Genomic DNA, 24,446 nt, shown 5'->3' on the forward strand with positions numbered 1-24,446 from the left:
CCATTTCTGCCTCCGATGCAGAGCCCTCATCCAAGCCTTCCCCAGACTCCAGGACTGGCCCATGTTCTTCCTCAGCCTCATCGCTGTCCGACTCCGCTGCCAGCTCCGCAGGCTGCTGGCGGACCACAACACTAAGCAGCGAGGCAGAGTCAGTGCGCGCATGCACAGAGCTGCCAGAAGACAAGAACAACTCTGAAAGCAGGGTCGACTCGGGAGTAAAGCTACACCTTGGAGGTGATTGGCCCCTCCCATAGGAAACAAAAGAGGAGCGAACAGGGAGTGGGCTTTTGCAGGAAACAATTTGTTCGTTCCGTGACTCTGAGAGACTCTGTGCCAGGTTTTGCCTTGTACTGCGGTTGGAAACAAGTTACGTGGCAGCTTTCCAAGTGAGATAAGGTCTGTGTTGATAAATATTCCTTTGCAAAACTGTCTGGACAAACCTTGCTGACTGTGAATGAACATAATTCACAGTCGTGTAAATAAAAGGTTTTGCTGGCACCAATTTCTACTTCCTGCCTGTTAAGGGAGCTTAGGTAAGAACAAACACACCGATGTGTTCGAGATGTGTAAGATGTGTTCCATCTTACATTCTCCCCCACCCCTTTTTTCCGAGGTGTCCGGCATTTACCTGAGGCACGAGATGGACTGGATCCCAGTTTTAAAGACGCAAAGGCACTTCCCGCTTGGGAAGTCCCAGAGACGCATCACGCTCATTTCTCCCGTCTGCGCGGATGCCAGCAAAGTGCTTTTGTTGTTGAACGCCAGTGCCGCCACCTGCAAAATAAATCGGGTCACTGTCTGTGCCAAGGGTTTCCAGCAAGCATGGGGAAGTTAGGTCACACCCGAATCAAAAAGATGCAAGGATACCAGGGCAAGAACAAAAAAAGATCTGCAATAAAAATACTAGAAAAGGCAGATGCTGATTTGACGGCATTCCGAAAATCAAGACAAACGCGTGAAAATGGATAGAAAAAATCAGGTGAGTAGCTAATATGAATTCCCCAAGTGCTGGCTGGGGAATTCTGGGAGTTGAAATCTACAAATCTTAAAAGTTACCTGCTTTAAGAAACAAATGTCTAGACATTTTCCGTACTGCATCCTTTCCATGTTAGAGACATGGCTATATTTGGAATGACTTTTACGTTAAGACAAAAGGAGAAGGAAATACCTTGTCGGTGTGGCCAGCAAAAAACGTCTGTTTGCCAGAATCAATTGCTATGGCTACAATCAGAGCATGGCAAGGGTAGACCACTACAGCACTGCCAGAAGCCCACAATGCCTGGGTGAGGGGAAAAAAAGAAGAAAACGTTAGAACCTTCATAATAGAGGTGCCCTTTCTGAAGCCCTGGGGCTGCTGGGATGCCCAAATGGAACGCAGGTGCCTCTCAATCTCTAACTTGTCATTTTGAATAAGATATAAAATGAACAATGTCGCATATGTTACCAGAATGAATCATACAAACTAGGTTTAATTGGAGGTGATATGTAAGCTTTACCCTGGTTTTAATCTATTAGTTTTGCAAACAATGGCTTCTTGGTGCACCTTGGTGGTGCAGCGGACTAAAGTGCTGTTAAGTAGCACTTAGCTGCCAGCTGCCTGCAATTACTGCGAGTTCAAATCTCACCAGGCTCAAGGTTGACTCAGCCTTCCATCCTTCCGAGGTAGGCAAAATGAGGACCCGGATTGTGGGGGCAATAAGCTGACTTTGTATAAAAAAGAACACCGCTTGTGGGGGCCGAAAGCCCTACTAAGCAGATATATACAAAAGTATGCAGGCTATTGCTTAATGCATTGTAAGCCACCCTGAATCTCCGGAGAAGGGCGGCATATAAATCGAACCAATCAATCAATCAATCAATCAATCAATCAATCAATCAATCAATTCTTGTATGCTATTCCAAGACCTAGAACAGTGATGGCTAACCTTTTTTACCTCGGGTGCCGAAAGTGTGCCCATATCCATAACGCAATGCCCTCCCGAGCGCCCCGCCCCCATGCATGCACGCGCAACCCCCCCATGCTCCCCGGCCCCACGCATATGCATGTCCCCCCCCCCCCGTGGCCCGTTTTTGTCCCAGGAGGCTTCAGGGAGGCCTGCTAGGCCCAAAATGGGCCAGGGGGCACGCATTCCCCCCACCGTACCTCCCTGCCCCTTGCATATGCACACGCAGCCCCCCGCCCCCACACATATCTCCCCAGAGACCTGAAAATCAGGTGGCCAGCATGAGGCACATGCAGGCGGTGGAGCTGACCTAGGGCAACAACTCGTATACCCACAGAGATAGCTCTGTGTGCCACCTGTAGCATGCGTGCCATAGGTTCACCCTCATGGACCTAGAGGGATATCACAACCCAAAATAATGTCTCATTTTGCTTGGAAGCCTGCTTGTCTCACTATAATGTTGCATGTTTATCTTGCTTTTTTCGTTTAAGGTGCTCAAACTGGCACCCATGGTTTTTCTCTCCCCCGCTGGAGAGAAATATGCTAACTAAATAAGGATATACTGACCCATTTGGTGCTGCAACCCCCAAACCCAATAATCTTCTTCAGCTTCAGAATTGGATCTGGTAGCAGCTTCTGAAAACCAATCCAGAGTTACACTGAGTCAGGAAGCATCAAATGTGAAAGACATCAACACAAACGATAACTCCTACCCTCAAAACGAGGCTATAGAGCACTGCACACCAGAACGACTAAACACACGGACAGTTTTTTTCCCCGAACTCCATCACTCTGCTAAACAAATCAATCCCTCAACACTGTCAAACTATTCACTAAGTCTGCATTACTATTACTATTAGTCTTCCCATCGTTCCTATTACCCATCTCCTCTCACTTATGACTGCCTGACTGTAACCTTGTTGCTGGTATTCTTATGATTTATATTGTTTCCTAATATGATTTGATTGCTTATTTGTTCCCTATGACTATCATTGTTGTACCTTATGACTTTTGACGAATGTATTTTTCTTTTATGTACACTGAGAGCGTATGCACCAAGACAAATTCCTTGTGTGTCCAATCACATTTGGCCAATAAATAATTCTAATCTAATCTACTGTGTTTCCCCGAAAATAAGACCCTGTCTTATATATATGTATATATATATTTTGAACCTGAAATAAGCACTTGGCCTTATTGCCATGCGCTCAAAAGCCCGATTGGGCTTATTATCAGGGGATGTCTTATTTTGGGGGAAACAGGGTATCTGTCATCTATATCATCTATTTATCTCTTTCCCTATCTTCTATCATCTCTATCTACCTACCTACCATCCATCCATCCATCTATCATCTATTGATCTATCATCTATACATACATACATATATATCATCTATCTCTCTATCTCTATCTATCTACCCACCTATCTACCTACCTACCTACTTACCTACCTACCGTGTTTCCCTGAAAATAAGACCCTGTCTTATATTTTTTAGAACCCTGAAATAAGCGCTTGGCCTTATTGCCATGCGCTCAAAAACCCGATTGGGCTTATTATCAGGCGATGTCTTATTTTGGGGGAAACAGGGTAATCTAATCTAACTTTCTAGTATGGCTCTGCTTTTTTTCACTAAAGAAGCGGTGTACAAGCTCTGGGCAATATATAATTCAGTCTTCCTGAACCTTGGCAACTTTAAGATGCGTGGACCTCAACTCCCAGAATTCCCTAGCCCAGTGGTCTCCAACCTTTTCAGCACCATTTTTTTCCGTGGACCAGAGCGGGTGTGGTTTCACGTGCTGCCTGCATCCCACAGATGGGGCTTCGCTTGTTTTTCCAGCCCAGTTACTGGCATGCCATGGCCTGGTGCCAGTCCAGAGAATGGGGGTTGGGGACCCTTGCCCTAGGCCAGCATGTTTAAAAAACAACTGATCTAAACAGGTCGACACTCTGATCTGGTATTAAGCAGCTTCCACCATTCATCATTGGCCCAATTTTCCCTTCTGGCTAGAACTAAAATATCATCAGTCCCAGAAAGGAGCTGATGGTAGGAAGGAAAAAACGAAAGTGGTGGAGAGTCAGAAGTCGCCTTCTGTAACCCTGATGTGATTGTATCTCACAGGTGAGCGAGTCTCCCTCCATGAAACAAGGAGAGACTTCAGAGGTATAATCTTGCAAAAGAATAAAATTGCTTCTCACCGTGCAGGGCACAGAACTCTTGGCAGAGACGGTCTTTGGTCCTGCTGTCGGCATATATTGGTTCTGGAGAAACAGAGGACATGTTAAAGGTTGAGGGCACAGAGCAGGGACCAAAAAAAAAAAAAAATGTTACAAGCTGTTTTGGGTAAAAAAACGTTCTTCGTTAAGTCATATTAAACTGAGAAGCTGTACATTCGAAGCACCTGTCACAGATATTTCAAAATATTCAACAATTCATATTGTAGTCTCCTGGCTAACCGTACCATCGCCATGCGCTAAATAAATAATTGTGGCAACCGATATGCTTCTTTTATTATGACAATAATTCTTTCTTAAAGTTAGTAACAGTAGAAGGGCAGGCAAGTTACCTGAGATTTGTTAATTATGAATATTTATGCTCACATCATCTGTTACTTATAAATGACTATCATCTTCTCCTCCTTACTGAAATGTCCACTGGAGACTGATAAATTAAATCAGGGGGAAAATATATTAAGAGAGTTTGAAAGGGAGATAGGGGCCTGGGCAGAAATTTTGGAAACTAGGCAGTGGAAAAGGGTAGAGGTGGGAGAAATACCTAGATTGAATAGCCAAGAAGCAGAGGCAGACAGAGATAAAGATCCAAGGGAGGAATATGGGAGGCAAGCCAAAAAAAAAAAAAAAAAAAAAGCATAGCAATTAAATATTGAAGCAGGCAAGAGACAATGGATAGATGATTTCTCTTTGTTGTTGTTGTTCTGATTTGCTTTTGCTTTTCTCTCTCTTTCTTTTCTTTTTTTAGGTAAGTGATATGACTAGAAGTTAGGTAGAAGAGAAAGAAAACGTCCATTAATAAAGGGGTGACATGATTAAAAGTTAGAATAAGAGATAGAAATAAGAGAAGGGGGAATATTAGTGTATACAAGTTTGTATAATAAAATAAAAGCAACAAGAGAAAACTTGGAATAATTGAATAATGACAGACTGCAACTTAATATCATTATTAGAAATATGTAAGTTGGTTGAATGTTATAACTATGATTAATTCTACTAGTTTTATTTGTATTAGAAGGTATGACACCCAGGTGCCACACTGTTCACGCATGGACATGTTTGTAAAAAGATAAAAAAATAAAAAAACTTGGGGGGAAAAATGAAATGTCCACTGGAAATGTGAGCACATCCTTTTGTCCGCAAGAATTTCTCCAGCACGCACTGTTATAATAAATACCGCGGTGACCCTTGATTATTTGCTTTGGGTCCTGCATTTTGATTCCACATCACCCATGGCAAGAATTCCTCGGAGATTTTTCTCTCTGTCCCCACTTTTCCCAATCCAAACTGAAACCTACGGCTGCGTTAAAGGGGAACATTTGTTCACAGGAATGCCTAAGGAAGAATGGCTCGGAGTTGCGACTTACCTCGTCAGAGTCGATGGTAACATCACGGACCGCGTCACCTCCATTTTTGTGGGCATAAACATGAATGCTGCCATCGTCCATCGAAGAGTGGGGGAAACGGGAAACTCCTCTGGCCTGTGACCCTTCTCTCAGGCTCTGGTCCGCAATGCAGGCGGTCCACACAGGCTCGGACCTGGACGGGTGAATCTTGGGGATGTGCTTTGTAAGAAGAGGAGACTGGCGAGGCATCTTTCAAAAAAAAAAAAAAAAGTTTTGGAAAGTGGAGGCTGATCCCAAGGTATGCTGACTCTTTCTTCAGCGAGAAGCAACGGAGCTGTGGGTCATAGGGGGACGGTAGCAAGCTAAAGTTTGAGCCGAGGTGGTGCAGTGGTTAGAGTGCGGTACTGCAGGCTACTTTCTGCTGCCTGCCGGCTGCCTGCAATTTAGAAGTTCGAATCTCACTAGGCTCAAGGTTGACTCAGCCTTCCATCCTTCCGAGATGGGCAAAATGAGGACCCAGATTGTTGGGGGCAAGAGGCTGACTCTGTAAACCGCTTAGAGAGGGCTGTAAAGCACTGTGAAGCAGTGTATACCGTATTTTTCGGAGTATAAGACGTATCTTTCCCCCCCCTAAAAGGGGGTGAAAATGTAGGTGCGTTTTATACACTGAATGTAGCCCTGCCCACCCACTGGCCCCCACCCTTTGGCCTCTGCCTCACAGCAGTTACCTCCTTGCAAACAAACAGCAAGAAAAAACAGCCCCTTTCAGCCTTAGCACAGCTTAATTTGCACAAGGTGATTGGATCGGCTTCCCGACTCTCAGCTGATTTGCTCTCAGCTGTTTTGCGCAGGGCTCTGCTGCTTGCTGCAAAGAGGTGAATTGCTAGAGCAGATTTTTTTCTCCCTTGTGCTAATCAAGCTATGTTGAAAACGAAAATGAAAGTAAAACAGGCTGTTTGCTGTTTGCTGCAATGAGACAAAATTGCTCAGAGGCAGAGGGAGATTTCTTTTTCTTCTTTTCCTCACCAAAAAAGGTAGGTGCGTCTTATACTCCAGAAAATACGGTAAGTCTTGAGCGCTATTGCCATTTGAAGTGGCTGAGTGAATTCTGTGCAGGGAGTCCTCAACTTACGACCACAATGGAGCCCATAATTTATGTTGCTAAGTGAGAGCTGTTAAGTGAATTTTGCCCCATTTTACAAATCTTGCCACACAGTGGCTAAGTGAGTCACTGCAAGTTGTTAAATTTGTAACCTGGTTGTTAAGTGAATCTGGCTTCCCCCTTGACTTTGCTTGTCAAAAGGTCGCAAAGGGGGATCACGTAACCCCGGGACACTGTGACCATCATGCATACACACAAGTTGCCAAGTGTCCAAATTTCGACCATGTGTCCAACGGTCGGAAGTGTGGGAAAAAAGGCCATAAGACGTTGTCAGTGGTGGTATTCAGCCGGTTCTATCCAGTTCGGGCAAACCTGTAGCGGCAGCTGCGGGAGGTTCCGCCCACCCGCCCGGTTGTCATCACGTCCCGTTTGTGATGCTCTGCGTGTGCCTGGAAGGCCCTGCGCATGCGTGGAGGTGGGTGGCGCGTGCGAACAAAGCGACAGCACACGTGCACGCACTCACATCTGCGAACTGGTAGCAAAGGTAAGTGAATACCACACTCCTGGACATGGTAACTAAACGAATGGTTGTAAGTCGAGGACTACCTGTACAGCTCTGGGTGTTAAGAAAGATCAAAAGCTTACATACCTCTTTGGGACTGGTGATTTGCTGGATGAGAGACACCCGGTCCCGAATTGGCTTGCTCAAAGACACGTCCTTGGGAACCAGGGTCACTGGCTCGTCTTTGGGATGGCCAGCTGAAAAGATGGAAGAGAGCAGGGGTGGGCTGCTGGGGGTTCACAGGGGGTTCGGGAGAACCTCTAGCTAAGATTCTGTGCAGTTCGGAGAACTCCCAAATCCCACTACTGGCTGGCCCCGCCCACTCTGCCCCACCCCTCCCAGGAGTCCCCACGCGGCCCATTTTGGATGCAGGTATGTGCAGGGTGTACACGGAGGCTCGGGGAGGGCAAAAAATGGGCCTACTGGAAGTTTGGGAAGGCCGGAAACAGGCCTCCGGAGCCTGGGGAGGCCGTTTTCGCTCTCCCAGAGGCTCGAGGAAAGGAGCCTGGGGAGGGCAAAAACACCCCACCCCCACCCGCCATGGTGCAGGAGCAGTGGTGGGATTCAAATCATTTAACAACCGGGTCTCTGCCCTAATGATTTCTTCCAATAACCAGTTTGCCAAACTGCTCAGAAAGTTAACAACCGGTTCTCCCGAAGTGGTGCGAACTGGCTGAATCCCACCACTGTGTGGGAGGCTGACTAGGCCATGCCCACCATGGCCACGCCCACCCAGCAACTGGGCAGAGAACCCCTTGCTAAAATTTTTGAAGCCCACCCCTGAAAGAGAGCAATGAAGACCTCAGGACATGGAGCCTGCTGTGCCTGCCGGTGTGTGAGTTGCTCAGAGGTGCCTCCGTTATCTTTGGGTGGTCTTTCTCAACTCTTGTTTTGCCCGATTTTTATATTGGCTTTTGATTTTGGTTTTTTCGTAGGGCTTGTTAGCAGCCCAGAATTACTTGGATAAGATGGGTGGAGGGGAGAGAGGCATATATATGTTTCGAATAAATAACGGTGCCATTAGGATCATGGCTCATTATCAATTTTCTTCTTCTAGAACTGCTTTCAGTCTGTGATCTAAGACACTAGGCCAGTGTTTCTCAACCTTGACAGCTATGAGATGGGTGGACTTCCAACTTCCAGAATTAGCTGGCTGGGGAATTCTGGGAGTTGAAGTCCACCATCTTTGTCAGAGTTTAGGCAGCGTAACTAATATTATGAGATAAATCTAGGAGCAAAGGCACAGCACATAGAGCCTTTAGATAAATAACAATGGTTTATATACAGCTAAATATATACAGACATACGTGGTAAATACCTTATCATACAGCTACTGACACAAGGAGAGCAATGAGATACACAATGAGAGAAAACATGAGGAGAAGAAAAAGCCCTCTAATGGTTTTCCTTATATAGGCAGCTTCTTACCCAGCTTCTTAAAGTGGCAGTAACCCTGCTGCCTCATTCCCACTGCATCAACTATCAGTTGCTTCCGCTTACAACCTTCCATCAGCTTACAGCTATTAAATCTACATTCCCTGACAATCTTAAATGTTTTCAAGCTTGGGAATCCCTACACTAGGATTTCAGAGACATAGAATAAGAATCGTATCGTATCGTATCGTATCGAATCAAATCAAATCAGGATAGGATAAGATAGGATGGGATGGGATGGAGTAGAGTAGTAGAGTAGAGTAGACAGAATAGAATAGAATAGAATAGAATAGAATAGAATAGAATAGAATAGAATAGAATAGAATAGAATAGAATAGAATAGAATAGAATAGAATAACAGAGTTGGAAGGGACCTTGGAGGTCTTCTAGCCCAACCCCCTGCTTAGGCAGGAAACCTTACAACATTTCAGACAAATGGTTATCTAATCTCTTTTAAGCATTTGTTGGGTGGTGCAGCCATGGTGGTGCAGTGGTTGAAGTACAGTATTGCAGGCTAACTCTGCTGACTGTCAGGAGTTCGATCCTGACTGCCGGCTGCCTACAATTTGGCAGTTCAAATCTCACCAGGCTCAAGGTTGACTCAGCCTTCCGTCCTTCTGAGGTCAGTAAAATGAGGACCCAGATCGTTGGGGGCAATAGGCTGACTCTGTAAACTGCTTAGTGAGGGCTGGAAAGCACGGTGAAGCAGTATATAAGTCTAGGTGCCTTTGCTATTGCTATTTTGTCAATGAGAAGATAAGCACAAGTCGACATAAAATGATTCATCAGCCTACTAAATCAATCCATGCATAAATGGAGTTACATCTCGATGTATTATTGGTTTATTTTGTAAGAGGGGTGGTAGTTCAGAAAGCTGTCTGTGCATTATTTCTGTTTTTCACAGTCTCCTGAATTCACTCACTCACCAGCATAGGAATTCGAAGTGCTTTTCTGAATGGAGTCATATGGCATTTTGGATCCATCAGAAGGGAACCTGAAGAAAAAGATTAGAGAAAGGATACTGCATAAGAAATGGATTTTTTTTTGTTTTGGTCCAGCGTTTCAGCCTCTATCAGCCAGCAAGACAAAGTCTAGTTGTGGTAAGGATGGGGGTCAATTGAATCTGATCAGGCAAACTTGATCCTGTAATCTGCAATAAACATTTTGGCTCAGAGAATAATACGGTATGTGGATTTTGGGTGCTCAAAGCAGGAGTTTTCATTAGGAACACCCCAGTTGTAGAACTTCTATTCTGACAAAGCCGCCCACTCAGGGGTGGGTTCTACTTACTTTTACTACCGGTTTGCAACGGGGCTGCGCGCACGCGCTTGTTTCCCACGCACGCTCTTCTGCGCATGCGCAGAAGCATTTTGATGATGTCACGGTCAGTGGGCGGAGCCTCCCACCGGTTTTACTACCGGTTCTATAGAACCGGTGCGAACCAGGGGCAACCCACACTACCCCCACCCCCTCCAAATCACAACATATCCCTCATGCATCTCTTTTTCAGGTTGAGCAATATTACGCAAAGCAGGAAGTCCCCCCAAAAATATTATGGCAAAGAAATGAGAGGCCTCAGAATAAGAAATTTAGCCAAACCTACCGAATGTAATCATAGAGATCGTGCCACAGTTCTCCTTTGGGCACAGGAAATGCCATTTCCCGAGGCATGGGAGAGAAACCATGTAATGCCATCTTGGACTGGTGAGCCTCAGAAGAGGTCAACGCTAGAAGGAAAAAAAAAAAGAAAGAAAGAAAAAAGGATGGGACAGATGTGGTTGTTCTTCATTGAAATTATGCCAATATTGAAAAGCCTGTTTTGATATTCTGATGCAAGTTCTCCCCTTTCATATAAATATTGTAATATGGATACAAGCATGTCAAGGGCAGAGTTTAAGTTGCAGTATCACTTGCCCCTTCTTACTCCCCCAAGAGAAGCCAATGCTTGCATGAGAAAAAAACTGAGTCCTCTTTAGAGGTTTCTTTGTGCCAACCTCCCATGAAAGAGTGGGATATTTTATTGTAAAAAAAAAAAACTTCGCTCATAGGTTAGGAGAGAGTACTATTCCCTATATGAATGCAAGCTAATCTGCATATTATTATCATTTATATAAACTTATCTTTTTCATATCCTGCAATGTTTGAAAAAAAACTATAGTTAAAACTTTATTTGGCTTTGGTTAAATAATTTCTGGAGCCAGGCTTAGTGTCACCAAACAGGCATTCTTTCCGTTCCCAGCTCCATGCTGCGGCACAGAATTGTTAAACCTGCAAATGTTGCTTGTATTAACATAGCAACCAAAATCACAGCTCTCATGCCTCTTCCTAGCCATTTATCTTTTATTTTTTGGTAAACATTCCCTTGTAGGAACAAGCCAAAAAACCATGGAGAAAGATGGAAAGGATTTAGGAAGCAAAAGGTCAATTGAGTCAACCCACTCTACTCAGAATGCTAAACGCATCTGAAGAACGGTTGCAGGAACTGGGCATGGCTAGTCTAGTGAAGAGAAGGACCAGGGGAGACAGGATAGCAGCCTTCCAATATTTGAGGGGCTGCCACAGAGGATGGGGGTCAAGCTGTTTTCCAAAGCCCCTGAAAGGTGTTACGCCAACAAGGTGTAATGGATAGAAACTGATCAAGTGAAGTGTTAATACCACTCTATAAAGCCTTAGTAAGTCCACACCTAGAATACTGCATCCAGTTTTGGTCACCAAACTATAAAAAAGATGTTGAGACTCTAGAAAAAGTGCAGAGAAGAGCAACCAGGATGATTAGGGGACTGGAGGCTAAAATATAAGATGAACGGTTGCAGGAACTGGGCATGGCTAGTCTAGTGAAGAGAAGGACCAGGGGAGACATGATAACACTGTGCCAATATTTGAGGGGCTGCCACAGAGAGGAAGGAGTCAAACTATTTTCTAAGGCACCTGAAAGGCCAGACAAGGAATAATGGATGGAAACTGAACAAGGAAAGATTCAACCTGGAAATAAGGAGGAATTTTCTGACACTGACAGCAACCAACCCATGGAACAGAAGTTGCCTTCAGAAGTTGTGGGAGCTTCATCCCTGGAAGCTTTCAAGAGGAGACTGGACTGCTTTTTGTTTTTTTTACTTTTAAAAGCATTTTTTCGGCGGAAGAGGTTGTAGAAAAAATGCTTTTAAAAGTTAAAAGAAAAAGCCTCTGATGATTGTACAACTCAGCTGGGCATGGGGGGGGGGCAGGATTTTTGCTACCGGTTCTTCAAACCACCCGCTTCCATCGCTACCGGATCGGGTGATCCGGTCCGAACCGGGAGCATTTCACCCCTGCTGCATCCACTCTTTAAAGACTCTCACCTGGGTCAAAGAGCAAATCGCTGGTGAAGAGGTTTTTCACCAGCAGGTTGGAGCATAGCTTGACGCTTTTCAGATGACTGTAGGTTCTGTTCAGGTAGAGGCCAAGAATGTGGCGGAGATCCAGGATCAAGCAAGTCCATCGCACGTTGATGGGGGCAAGGCCCACCAGATCTGAAGGGCCAAACATGCCAGTTCTGAATTTCTACAGACATTTGACACACTCGCAGAAATCTCAAACCTTATACACGAATGGCCTCATTTCCCCCCTCCGACCCACACAAAAAGACCCCAAAGGGGGAGACTCTCTGCAGCAACACAAACATTCATTGCACGTATCCGGCCCAGGGATACGTGCAATACGTTTGAAGATTTAGTGCAATATAAAAAATGCAAATAATTTTTCTGCGGACCACTAAAATTTTCCCACGGACCACCAGTTGGTGACCACTGCTCTAAACCATCAACTCACTTCTCAGGAAAATTAGATCCAAGTTTCTAAAGTCTTGGGGATCAAATCAAAGGCAAGACCATTTGCTAGTTGCTGTAGTAGGGGGAAAAAAAATACCCCCTAAATCTTGATTAGACCTTCTTTGCATTTTACCTCGTTTAGAAGTCTTGGCTGTAGTTTCATAGACTGACCCACGGGCTGCCCCACAAATATATGGGAACTGCAACCATGTGGCTGTGGACTTGAATTCTTTAAAGAGGTTAGAAAACGAAATACGGACCACTTGGCTGTCCTAGAAATGAATAGAAACAGAGCCGGTTTATAGAGACAGAATTATCATTCCGGGAGCAACAAATATTTTGGAGCTGATTAAGACAGCCCACAAAAGATAACCAAAGCTGAATATTGTTACTTATATAGATTTATAGACTGGACACAAACTGTTTCAACTCCTACCCTCAAAATGACGCTATAGAGCACTGCGCACCAGAACAACTAGACACAAGGACAGTTTTCTCCCAAACACCATCACTCTGCTAAACAAATAATTCCCTCAACACTGTCAAACTATTCACTAAGTCTGCATTACTATTAATCTTCTCATTGTTCCTATCACCCATCTCCTCCCACTTATGACTGTATGACTGTAACCTTGTTGCTGATTTATATTGACTGTTTCCTAGTATGATTCGATTGCTTATTTGTTCCCTATGATTATCATTAAGTGTTGTACCTTATGATTCTTGATGAAGGTATCTTTTCTTTTTATGTACATTGAGAGCATTTGCACCAAAGACAAATTCCTTGTGTGTCCAATCACACTTGGCCAATAAAGAATTCTATTCTATTCTATATTCTTCTCTCCCACTCACTCCCCTCCCCTCCCCTTCCTTCCCTTCCCTTCCCTTCCCTTCCCTTCTATTTTATTCTATTCTATTGTGTGATTTTAGCCAGGAAATAAATTCACTCCTACACTGCTTTTCAAACTTATTCAGAAACTTATTCTGTTTCTGCCAGACCTATGTACTGTACATTTAATCTCATGCCGACTGCTTCAGTGACTCCATCCAGCCACCTCGTTCTCTGCCGTCCCCTTCTTCTTTTGCCCTCGATCGTTTCAAGCATTAGGCTCTTCTCCAATGAGTCCTTCCTTCTCATTAGGTGGCCAAAGTATTTGAGTTTCATCTTCAGGATCTGGTCTTCCAAAGAGCAGTCAAGGTTGATCTCCTCTAGGACTGACCAGTTGGATCGCCTTGCAGTCCAAGGGATTTGCAGGAGTCTTCTCCAGCACCAGAGTTCAAAGGCCTCAATTCTTTAGCGCTCAGCCTTCCTTATGGTCCAACTTTCACAGCCATACATTGCAACTGGGAAAACCACTTAAATGAATTCCAGAGGATGGTAGAGGACAGGAGGGCCTGGAGGAACGTTGTCCATGGGGTCACGATGGGTCTGACATGACTTCACAACTAACAACAACAACAATGTACTGTACATACCTCTGTATCTAAAGCTAAATCCAATACAGGGTCAGGGTGCCAAGCAAAACACTTTGTAGTTTGATGGATAATGTAGAATAATCTTTCCCTTGCTACTTCAGATCACTTCTTAAGTGCACAAGTGCAGAGACTAAAATATAGTCTACAAACGAGTCAGGAAAAATAAGAAATCTGGTAGCATTTTCTCAGATTAACAGATGCTACTAAAATAAATAAGATTATTTTAAAATGTTTATTACTTTTTACAAAATAAATAAATTTATTATTATTTAAAATAAAATAATAAAAAATAGGTTTTTTTTCATTTTGGGTTGAGACCTGCCCAGAGTTTGTTAATAAGATTGGCAGCTATATAAATGTTTTAAATTAATAAAATGTGTCAGTCTAATAAGGTGTTACCAGATTCCTCCCGATTTTGAGCTACTATAGATTAACCCAGCACTTCTATTATGTCTTAGACAGCGAGTAATTCAAAAGTAACACTCAAGAAAAGTAACAGCTGCGGTGTTTAGGAAAACAAATCTGCCACCAGGTATCAATCAACAACTCCTAAAACACCAAACACACAGATTGTATCAGAATTCCTAAAAGGCAAGAACTATTCAACAACAACAAAAAATGTTAGAAAGACAGGTGGCATATATCCACCTCCTTAGCGTGTTCATTCTTCTCTCATTCCAGATCTGTTGGCCTGTGGGAAGGATCCTAAAAATGTTATTTGTCTTTTTTTTTTTAATTTTGTTTTTGTTTCAAGTGGTTATATTGTTTGCAAGCATCTTTGGAAGGACAGCTTCTCTGCAAGGTGGGGAAGAAACAATGATAATAAATAGTCAATAAATCTTGTATTATGAAGGCATTACTAGAGGACTGCAGTGCTTTCAAGAGCAATTTAATTTATGTTATTATTGTACCATGACCATCGTGGAGCCAGGAATAAACTCACACACTCACCTCAGTGGCAACATCTAGATGCACCACAAAATATTTGCCTGGTGCAGGTTTGAAGAGGATGTAGATATAGCGACCAGTGAGACCCAAGGACTGGGTGCCAGTTTTGGGAAGCTGGAGGTAGTTGCTGGCCGGAACAGCACCGCTAATGCGATATACTGTCCCTTTCAAAGTCTTGTCCTGAATGGAGAGAACAAGCAGGCTTTAAAGTTTGCTTTCACATAGGAAAGCTAGTTTTGAGTAGAGTCACATGATTAAAAATGCAGGTGCTTGGCAGCTAGCATTATTTACAATGGTTGCAGCAACCTGGACCCTCTGATCACTATCTGCAACCTTCCCAGCCAGCCTTTCCAAAAAGCAAAGCTAATGGGAAAAGCTTTGCGATTCACTTAACAAGCATGGTAAAAAAAAAAAGGGTCAAAAAATGAAATTCAATTCACTTAACCACCACTTTACTTAGCAACAGAAATCCGAGTCTTGATTGTGGTTATAAGTTGAGGGCTATTTGTAGTCACACTAACCTCTGTCCACTCACAAATTACCAGCTGAGATTGCCTTAAACCTATCTGTGTTTTCATACAATGTATCTCTACCCCATGAGTTCATCCATAAAGACATATAAGAGCCTTGGTGGTGCAGCAGACTAAAGTGCTGTTAACTAGCACCAGCTGCCTGCAATTACTGCAAGTTCAAATCTCACCAGGCTCAAGGTTGACTCAGCCTTCCATCCTTCCGAGGTAGGTAAAATGAGGACCCGGATTGTGGGGGCAATAAGCTGACTTTGTATAAAAAGAACACCGCTTGGGGGGGGCGGGGGGCCCCGAAAGCCCTACTAAGCAGGTATATACAAAAGTATGAAGCTATTGCTTAACACATTGTAAGCCGCCCTGAGTCTCCGGAGAAGGGCGGCATAAGAAAGAAAGAAAGAAAGAAAGAAAGAAAGAAAGAAAGAAAGAAAGAAAGAAAGAAAGAAAGAAAGAAAGAAAGAAAGAAAGAAAGAAAGAAAGAAAGAAAGAAAGAAAGAAAGAAAGAAAGAAAGAAAGAAAGAAAGAAAGAAAGATAGTTTAAGGCAGGTGTCTAAAATCCCCAGTCCGGGGACCAGCACCAGGCCATGGCATGCCAAAAACCAGGCTGCACAAACAAAAAGCCTCATCCGTGGGATGCAGTCAGCATACAAACCATGCTCCCTCCGGTCCATGGAAAAACCTCTGCCCACAGAACCGGTCCCTGATACTCAACTGGTTTAAAGGGTTTAAGGCTTATGTATATGTAATTCTGGAGAAGTTAAGGCACCCCTAACCATGATCTATGCCATAATCTAAGTTCAGATGTCAGAGCAAGCGAACTACAGAATACCACAGGAAACTGAACGAACAAATTTAATATAAATTAAGCTACTGAGAGAAATGTCAGGAGATTTGGCCTTACCATAAAGGTTGTCACGTCTCCATCCTTGGTAGATCTTTTCCATTCTTCTACTTTAAAGTGTTTGAAGATGTTCAGATAAGGATGCTGCCACACTGGAGAGTTGGGGGGCGGGGGGGGGGAAGGGTTGGTATAAAAGAGCAATGAGCCCCAATTAGTATTCCCAACGCTAAATTCCTCATTCATTCTGAGTAGGCTTTCAGTATAGAGATTTTAAAATTATGACTGGAAGAAACCTGAAGGTAAATTGCTATAGTTAAACCGAACTCAAAACAATGGACAAAATACAATATAAAAATCATACAAAACCATACATACGTACACACAGACACACACATGCATCTATCTATCATCTATCTATCTATCTATCTATCTATCTATCTATCTATCTATCTATCTATCATCTCTCTCTCTCTTCCCCATATCATTTATTTATCCAAACACACACATATATGCACATACACAGAAATATAGATACACACACACACACATATATGCACATATACAGTACATAGAAGTATATACGTACACACACATGCATAGAGAGTAGATATACAGTACATATATACAAATCGGGGGTGAAATCCAGCAGGTTCTGACAGGTTCTGGAGAACCGATAGTGGAAATTTTGAGTAGTTCAGAGAACCGGTAGCAGGAATTTTGAATAGTTTGGAGAACTGGAAAATACCACCTCTGGCTGGTCCCAGAATGGGATGGGAATGGAGATTTTGCAATATCCTTCCCCTGGAGTGGGGTGGAAATGGAGATTTTGCAGTATCCTTCCCCTGCCATGCCCACCAAGCTACATCATGCCCAAGCCACTCCCACAGAACCGGTAGTAAAAAAATTTGAATTTCACCACTGATACATATATACCTATAGATACACACATACATATATACATACATACATACCTACATACACAGATTTACTCTGTGATTAGCTAGTGCTTGTAAACCGTTCTTTCTATAGTGCTTCTATATTTTAATAACATGCAACAAGCACTACAGATGTCCAACCAGTGTAGCTTACCTTCAGGACTGAAAAGCTGCACCTAGTGAATTTCTGCCTCTTACATAGCATTTCATTGATAGTTCCTCTCCCCTCACCCCCACCCCAATTCAGTTACACTCCAAAGCTGTGCAGTTCAACAGTTACCCTCCTAGAGAGATGGAGGACAGCTGCACCTGATGGATTTTTAGCTTTTATTCAGTTGATCAAATCTGATCTCTCCAACAGGTATTAAGACTGTATTAACCCATCTGTTATATCTTGCATATTATATATTGCCCCACGTTTTCGGATTTTTTGCAGCCTATCCATCTAAGGCTTAGTTTCTAAGCAAACAGATACAGCTATGGAGCAGGCAGACATCCAAGCCATGAAGCGCTCCCTTGCAAAGACAGAGCAAAGCTGCACCTAGCGACCTTCTGCCTGTCACTTACCTGCCTTATTTTCTTTCCCAGACATGCAGGACCTGCCATCCAACAGGCTACTGGACTCTTAACCACACACACCAGTGAAGCCCATGGCAAGGGAGGCAAGAAGGAAGGCTCGACCTGATGGACTTCTGCCTGTCACTCACCTGCCTGATTTTTTTTCCTTCCCAGACATGCAGGACCTGCAACCCAACAGACTCCTGGACTCTTAACTCCACACACCAGTGAAGCCCATGGCAAGGGAGGCAAGAAGGAAGGCTCGACCTGATGGACTTCTGCCTGTCCCTGACCCACCACGACTCTGGGCTCCTGGGCTCTTCCCCCGCCCCCAATGTTTTACTTGTTTTATTTATATAACGTTCAATTTCCATCAAACAGTGTGTGATCTACACCTGACGAACCTCTGCCTGTCACTCACCTGCCTGATTTTTTTTTTCCTTCCCAGATATGCAGGACCTGCCATCCAACAGGCTCCTGGAACCACACACCCCAGTGAAGCCCATGGCAGGCAGGAAGGCTCGACCTGATGGACTTCTGCCTGTCCCTGACCCACCAACACTGGGCTCCTGGGCTTTTTCATCACCCACTTGATTACGACAGCATCCAACCTGTGAATTTTCGACCCCCGCAGAGACGAAAGAGAAGCTACACCTGACGAACTTCTGCCTGTCGTATTAATTTAAATGCAAAAAAAAAAAAACTTTTTTGGGGGAGAGGAAACCACTGCAAATACTACGGAAGGCGCCCTCCTTGCTCTCAAGGCCCCGAGGCCCGGATCCCTTGCCCCGGCTCACCTTTGGCCATGGCTGCCTGGCTCGGCCCGGCTTCCCGCCGCTGCCCTCGAACTGCCCGCGTAGGTGCGCCCACGACCATAGAGTCGCCTCAACGAAAGGAAGGAGGGCGTACTCTCCCAGGGCTAGAGAGGCCGCTTCGGATCATAGAGCCTAACTAGAGCGGACATGAGAGAAGCCTCCGTTTCCGGGATTATAGAGTCGCGCTCTTAAAGAAGAGGGAGCGGCTCTCTATAGTTCCTATCTCTATGGGAACGTACTTTGTTAGCCGCGCCCCTGCTCGCTTCTTCTTCTTTTTTTCCTTCTTTGCATTTTCGCCTCAAAAGCAAAAGCCGGTTTATCTAAATGGTGCATTCCCCCCCCTTTTTTTATGTGACCTAAGTATATAAACTGTTTGCAACGGAAGTGGCAAGCCCAACTACATAAATAGAAATGTGTGTCTATTTCTATTTAAAACGTTTAACCGCAAAGGGGCTTAATAGGATTTTAAAGGTGTCTGGAGAATAGATACAGAGGAACAGAGTTGGAAGGGACCTTGGAGGTCATCTAGTCCAGCCCTCCCGCCCAAGCGGGAGACCCTTCACCATTTCTGACAGATGGCAATCCAGTCTCTTCTTGAAAGCTTCCAGGGATGAAGCTCCCACAACTTCCGAAAGCAACTTCTGTTCCATGGATTGTTCTCACTGTCAGAAAATTCCTCCTTATTTCATGGTTGAATCTCTCCTTGTTCCCTTTCCATCCATTGTTCCTTGTCTGGCCTTTGGGTTCTTTGGAGAATAGCTTGACCCCCTTCCTCTCGGTGGCAGCCCCTCAAATATTGGAAGACTACTATCATGTCTCCCCTGGTCCTTCTCTTCACCAATCTAGCCATGCCAAGAATTTAACAGATTAACAGAGTTGGAAGGGACCTTACAGGTCATCTAGTCCAACCCCCCGCCCAAGTAGGAGACCCTGCACCATTTCTGACAGATGGCAGTCCAGTCTCTTCTTGAAAGCCTCCAGTGATGAAACTTCCATAACTTCCGAAGGCAACTTCTGTTCCATTGGTTGATTGCTCTCACTGTCAGAAAGTTTCTCCTTATTTCCAGGTTGAATCTCTCCTTGTTCAGTTTCCATCCATTATTCCTTGTCTGGCCTTCGGGTGCTTTGGAGAATAGCTTGACCCCCTCCTCTCTGTGGCAGCCTCTCAAATACTGGAAGACTACTGTCATGTCTCCCCTGGTCCTTCTCTTCACTAGACTAGCCAGGCCCAGTTCCTGCAACCGTTCATCGTGTGTTTTAGCCTCCAGTCCCCTAATCATCCTGGTTGCTCTTCTCTGCACTCTTTCTAGAGTCTCAACATCTTTTTTATAGTGTGGTGACCAAAACTGGATGCAGGACTCTAGCTGTGGCCTTACCAAGGCTTTATAGAGTGATATTAGTATCTCACTTAATCAGTTTCCATCCATTATACCTTGTCTGGCCTTTGGGTGCTTTGGAAAATAGCTGGACCCCCTCCTCTCTGTGGCAGCCCCTCAAATATTGGAAAAAAATACTATCATGCCTCTCCTGGTCCTTCTCTTCACTAGACTAGTCATGCCCAGTTCCTGCAACCGTTTATCATGTTTTAGCCTCCAGTCCCCTAATCATCCTGGTTGCTCTTCTCTGCACTCTTTCTAGAGTCTCAACATCTTTTTTACAGCCTGGTGACCAAAACTGGATAAACGAGAGTTCGGTCACTTAGTTTAGTGACTGTCTGTTAACGTTCAATGTCTTCATGTAATGCTTTCATGCAGTGGTTCTCAAACTTGGCAACTTTTAAGATATGGGTGGAATTCAGTTCCCACAATCCCCCAGTTCAGCTTGTTGGGGGATTCTGGGAATTGGAATCCATACGTTTTGTAAAGTGTCAAGGTTGAGAAACATTGCTTTAATGCAGTGGTGAAATGTAAAATTTGTTACTACCGGTTCTGTGGGCGTGGCTTGGTGGGGGGGGGAGGGGTAATGTGACTGGGTGGGCATGGACAACTTTTTTTTTTTTTTTTTAATTTTAAAAGCATGAGTCCTGCCTGGTGGATATCTCAAGAAGCGGGGTATGTCATGGTTTGGCAGGGTTACATCGGGCAAACACCTGTGTTGCTAAGCACTCAACCCCCCCTGTTCCTTGCCGCACTGCCAAAGGAAGGCATGGGTCAGGGGGCCAGAATTGGGTACTAAACTGATGCCTCTGAAGGTATAAAAGGACGCCATACCTTCCTCGAGGTGTGGCCTTCCTTACATGTCTCTTTTGCATATGTGTGGAACGGTTTACCCAGCTCTTCTTTGTACAAATTAAAGCTTTGGCATTCTGGTGACCCAAGTACATTTTGGGACCTTAAGAGTACAATGGAAGGAAGGAAGGAAAAAACCACGGAGAATTATAAGTTATTTTATTGACTTTCCAGTTTCTGCTCGAAAATTCACCCGCCTCCCTCCTGTTGCCTCGAACAAACAATAATAAGAATAGTAATATCCCTGTGATAACATTTTTAACACTTATCAATAAACCATCTGCTTATTCCAGGTCCTTGCGAAAGACTCGATCGGTACAGAAAAATGCCAGACTCCGTCTAAATATGGATGACTGTGTGATCAACCATAATAACAGTAATAATAATAATAATAATAATAATAATAATAATAATAATAATAATAATAAATATCAAGAGCATGTTGTGTGCAATTCTGTACAACCTCCAGTGGAAGCATTCTACATTTGTGTGAACAGCCTGTTTTTCAAGACAAGATTATGCAATTTCTTCTTCAATTCTCTTTTTGGGGCCAACAGCGGCAACAGATAGAAGATCCCTGGTTGGTTATGTACAGGCAGTCCTCAACGTACGACCACCGTCGAGCGCCAACATTTCTGTTGTTAAGCCAGACAGTTGTGAAGTGAGCTTTGCCCTATGGGACGACCAATTCTTGCCTCCGTTGTTAAGCGAAATGCTGCCGTTGAGACATTAGTCACCCGGCCGTTAAGCAAATCTGACTTCCCCTGTTGACTTGGCATCTCAGAAAGTCGCAAAAAGAGGATCACATGACCTTGGGACACAGCAACGGTCATAAATCATGAATCAGTTGCCAAGGGTCTGAATGTCGACCACGTGATGATGGGGATGCTACGGAGGTTTTAAGTGTAACAGTAATAGGGTTGGAAGGGACCTTGGAGGTCATCTAGTCCAACCCTTGCTCAGGCAGGTAGGGATTCGAACCGCCGACCTTTCTGATCGACAAGCTGAGTGTTTTAGCAAACACTGAGCAAAATGACCATACATCGCTTTTTTTTCCCGCCGCTGTCATCCCTTTGAACGGTCGCTAAATGAAGTGTTGCAATTCGAGGACTAGCTATACTAACTCTCCCTAGAGGCCTGCTGAATCTTGTGCCAATTGCCTCCCTGTTCATCCTGTCCTTGAAGGAAAAGGGAAAATACCGTTTTGCAAGGACCGTTGATTCCTAATTAAAAGTTTCTCATCCGTCGATTCGATTCCTTTTCACCTCTCTGTACGGCCATTTCAGGCATTTCTTTTGGGATCAATCACAACGGACATCTTTCGGTCCTCGAGGTCCCCCGTTTGAGGGAAAACTAATACTTAACAAAAATCAAAGGGTTTTTCTCTAGGGCCGTGAGGGCGAACTTATGGCATGCGTGCCACAGGTGGCACATGGAGCCGTATCTGTGGACACGCAAGCGTTGCCCTAGTTCAGCTCCAGCACGCATGTGCACGTCAGCCAACAGGCTATTTCCAGCCTCCAGAGGGCCTCTGTGGGGGCAGGGAAGGCCTTTTCGTCCTCCCCAGGCTCCTAGAAAGCCTCTGGAGCCTGGGGAGGGCAAAAAACGGTCCTACTGGGCCCACCATGCCATTGCATGCCAAAGCGGGGGGGTCGCGCGCACATGCGGGGTGGTGGGGTGCATTGAATTATGGGTGTGGGCACGCCCAAGCGAGATCCCCCCCCCAGTGCTCCCCCTGCTTTTGGCACACAACGGCAAAAAAGTTAGCTATCACTGCTCTAGGGTTTTCTTTATCCCAACAGTTCCTCAAAGCCAACCGACTCCTGATTGCAGTTTTTTAAAAAATCATCATCATCATAATCACTCCATAGATTCAAGATACCCGGAAATCTGCCCAATTTCTTCTACGTAATGCAGGCAGGCATCTAAAAATATCTAATTAGAAACTACGCAAACCCCTTTCCCCCCCCCACCCCCAAAGTATAAAGCTGAAGTTACCAGAACCCCACTCCATCCTTTATTTGGCTTAAAAAAAAAAAAAGCCCAATACTTAAAACAAGGAGGCATATTCCCGAATAAATAATCAAGTTGTGCCTATAAAAGGATACAAATAATTAATTGAAGCCTTCATTCTTGTTTCCGTAAATGGGACTTAAGGGATTTTTAAGTTCCATACATCTAACTGTATCAGTGATGGATTGCTACCGGTTCGCCCCGGTTTGGGCGAATCGGTAGCAGCGGCGAGAGGCTCCGCCCACCTGCCCGGAAGCTTCTGCACATGCGCAGAAGTGTTGCGCACGAGCAAACCAGTAGCAAACAAAATTGAAACCCGCTACTGATCTGTATATACTGTATCTATCTATTTATCTATATTTATATATACATACACACTCAGAAAATGCATGCACTCCCACACTCACACCCACCCACGCGCTCTTAAAGTGCCTACCCTAACTTGTGTTAGCTCTGGCTTGTTTAAACAATTGCTTCCTTAACACTGTGAACAAGTTTTTGTGCCTTGTAAGCAATGAAATATTGTTTTTCTTTAGCCCTTTATCTATATACATAGAGAAAGAGAGAGAGAGAGAGAGAGAGAGAGAGAGAGAGAGAGAGAGAGAGAGAGAGAGAGAGAGAGAGAGAGAAATACGTTTTCAACCCTGAGCAAAGCCATCGGGCAGAGATCGGCTTCAATTATTGCTCACAGACCTGAGGAAATAAAAAGGGAAGAGAAAAATGTGTTGCTCTTTTCAAGTTAGAGCTTGTTTCAGTGCACGGTAGGGAAACAAGTGGGTATTTCTCAGTTCCAACACACTAGTCCAGAGGGTGTCCAATCTTGGCAACTTTTGAGGCCTGTGGACTTCAGCTCCCAGATTTCCCCAGTCAACCATGCTGGGTTGGGGGGGGGATTCTGGGAGTTGAAATCCACCGATCTGAAAAAGTTGCCAAGATTGGACACCCCTGCTTTAGATAGCAATATGTAGGTCTCTTAAGTCTCTGAGTTAGGTTCCCTGCCTGAAGTTACCTAGAAATGTGAATCTACCCAACAGCCCCATTTTTCAATGGTGTGTATGTACACATCAGCAGTTCGCAGCTCAATTCTGCTGTCCAGGCATATTGTTTGTACCTTGCTGGAACACCAATGGCATTGCCGATGCACAACGAAGCTAACCAGGGGCCGGGAGGGGTTTTTGGCTCTAGAAGCCCTAAATAGGTAAGGCAACCTCAGCTAGCTCTACATTTCGGATCGAATGGTGCTGAGTGGGAAGAGCCCTTTAACCCTACGAATGTTGTAAAATCCATGCAAAAATTAGTACTGTCGGCATTCTAACTGACAGGTTGACTAATGTACAGCTGCAGAGGGGCAGTCGTCACGAATTAGAAGCTGTTTCAGTCTTTGGGAGGAAGGGAAGGAAGGAAGAAGTGAGGAAGGGAGGGAAAAGGGAGGGGAGGAAAGGAGAGAGGAAAGGGAGGGAGGGAGGGAAGGAGAAGGGAGGGAGAAAGGAAGGATGAAAAGGAAAAAGGGAGGTAGAAGGGAGGGAAGGTGGAAGAAGGGAGGGAGGGAGGGAGAAAGGAAGGATGAAAGGGAAAAAGGGAGGAAGGGAAGGAGAAGGGAGGAAGAGGAAGAAGGAAGGAAGGAAAGAAGGAAGGAAGGAAAAAGCGACGGAGGGAGAAGGGAGAGGAAATAGGAAAGAGGG

At 44.5% G+C, this 24,446-nt stretch overlaps 1 protein-coding gene across 3 annotated transcripts in view; it reads right to left on the minus strand.

The window, feature by feature from the left end:
- The window catches only part of WDR90 (WD repeat domain 90), a 66,725-nt gene extending 48,121 nt beyond the window's left edge, over positions 1 to 18,604 (minus strand). For 2 of the 3 annotated variants that reach the window (XM_034420520.3, XM_087878561.1), the window contains exons 1-13: positions 18,506 to 18,604; positions 16,276 to 16,367; positions 14,851 to 15,027; positions 12,557 to 12,695; positions 11,956 to 12,126; positions 10,221 to 10,344; positions 9,544 to 9,611; positions 7,271 to 7,380; positions 5,541 to 5,768; positions 4,141 to 4,203; positions 2,511 to 2,579; positions 1,169 to 1,279; positions 629 to 774 (exon numbers count right to left, since the gene is read on the minus strand). In XM_034420520.3, coding sequence (XP_034276411.2) covers positions 629 to 774; positions 1,169 to 1,279; positions 2,511 to 2,579; positions 4,141 to 4,203; positions 5,541 to 5,768; positions 7,271 to 7,380; positions 9,544 to 9,611; positions 10,221 to 10,344; positions 11,956 to 12,126; positions 12,557 to 12,695; positions 14,851 to 15,027; positions 16,276 to 16,367; positions 18,506 to 18,584 — 1,577 coding nt within the window. In that variant the 5' untranslated portion in view covers positions 18,585 to 18,604. Of the gene's footprint in view, positions 1 to 628; positions 775 to 1,168; positions 1,280 to 2,510; positions 2,580 to 4,140; positions 4,204 to 5,540; positions 5,769 to 7,270; positions 7,381 to 9,543; positions 9,612 to 10,220; positions 10,345 to 11,955; positions 12,127 to 12,556; positions 12,696 to 14,850; positions 15,028 to 16,275; positions 16,368 to 18,129; positions 18,289 to 18,505 lie in introns of those variants that run through there. The other variant, XM_034420519.3, reaches the window with a different exon arrangement.
- Between the last annotated feature and the right edge of the window lie 5,842 nt (positions 18,605 to 24,446).

This window comes from Pantherophis guttatus, chromosome 14 (assembly GCF_059756535.1).
Source record: "Pantherophis guttatus breed Tessera chromosome 14, ASM5975653v1, whole genome shotgun sequence".
Classification (NCBI taxonomy): Eukaryota; Metazoa; Chordata; class Lepidosauria; order Squamata; family Colubridae; genus Pantherophis; species Pantherophis guttatus.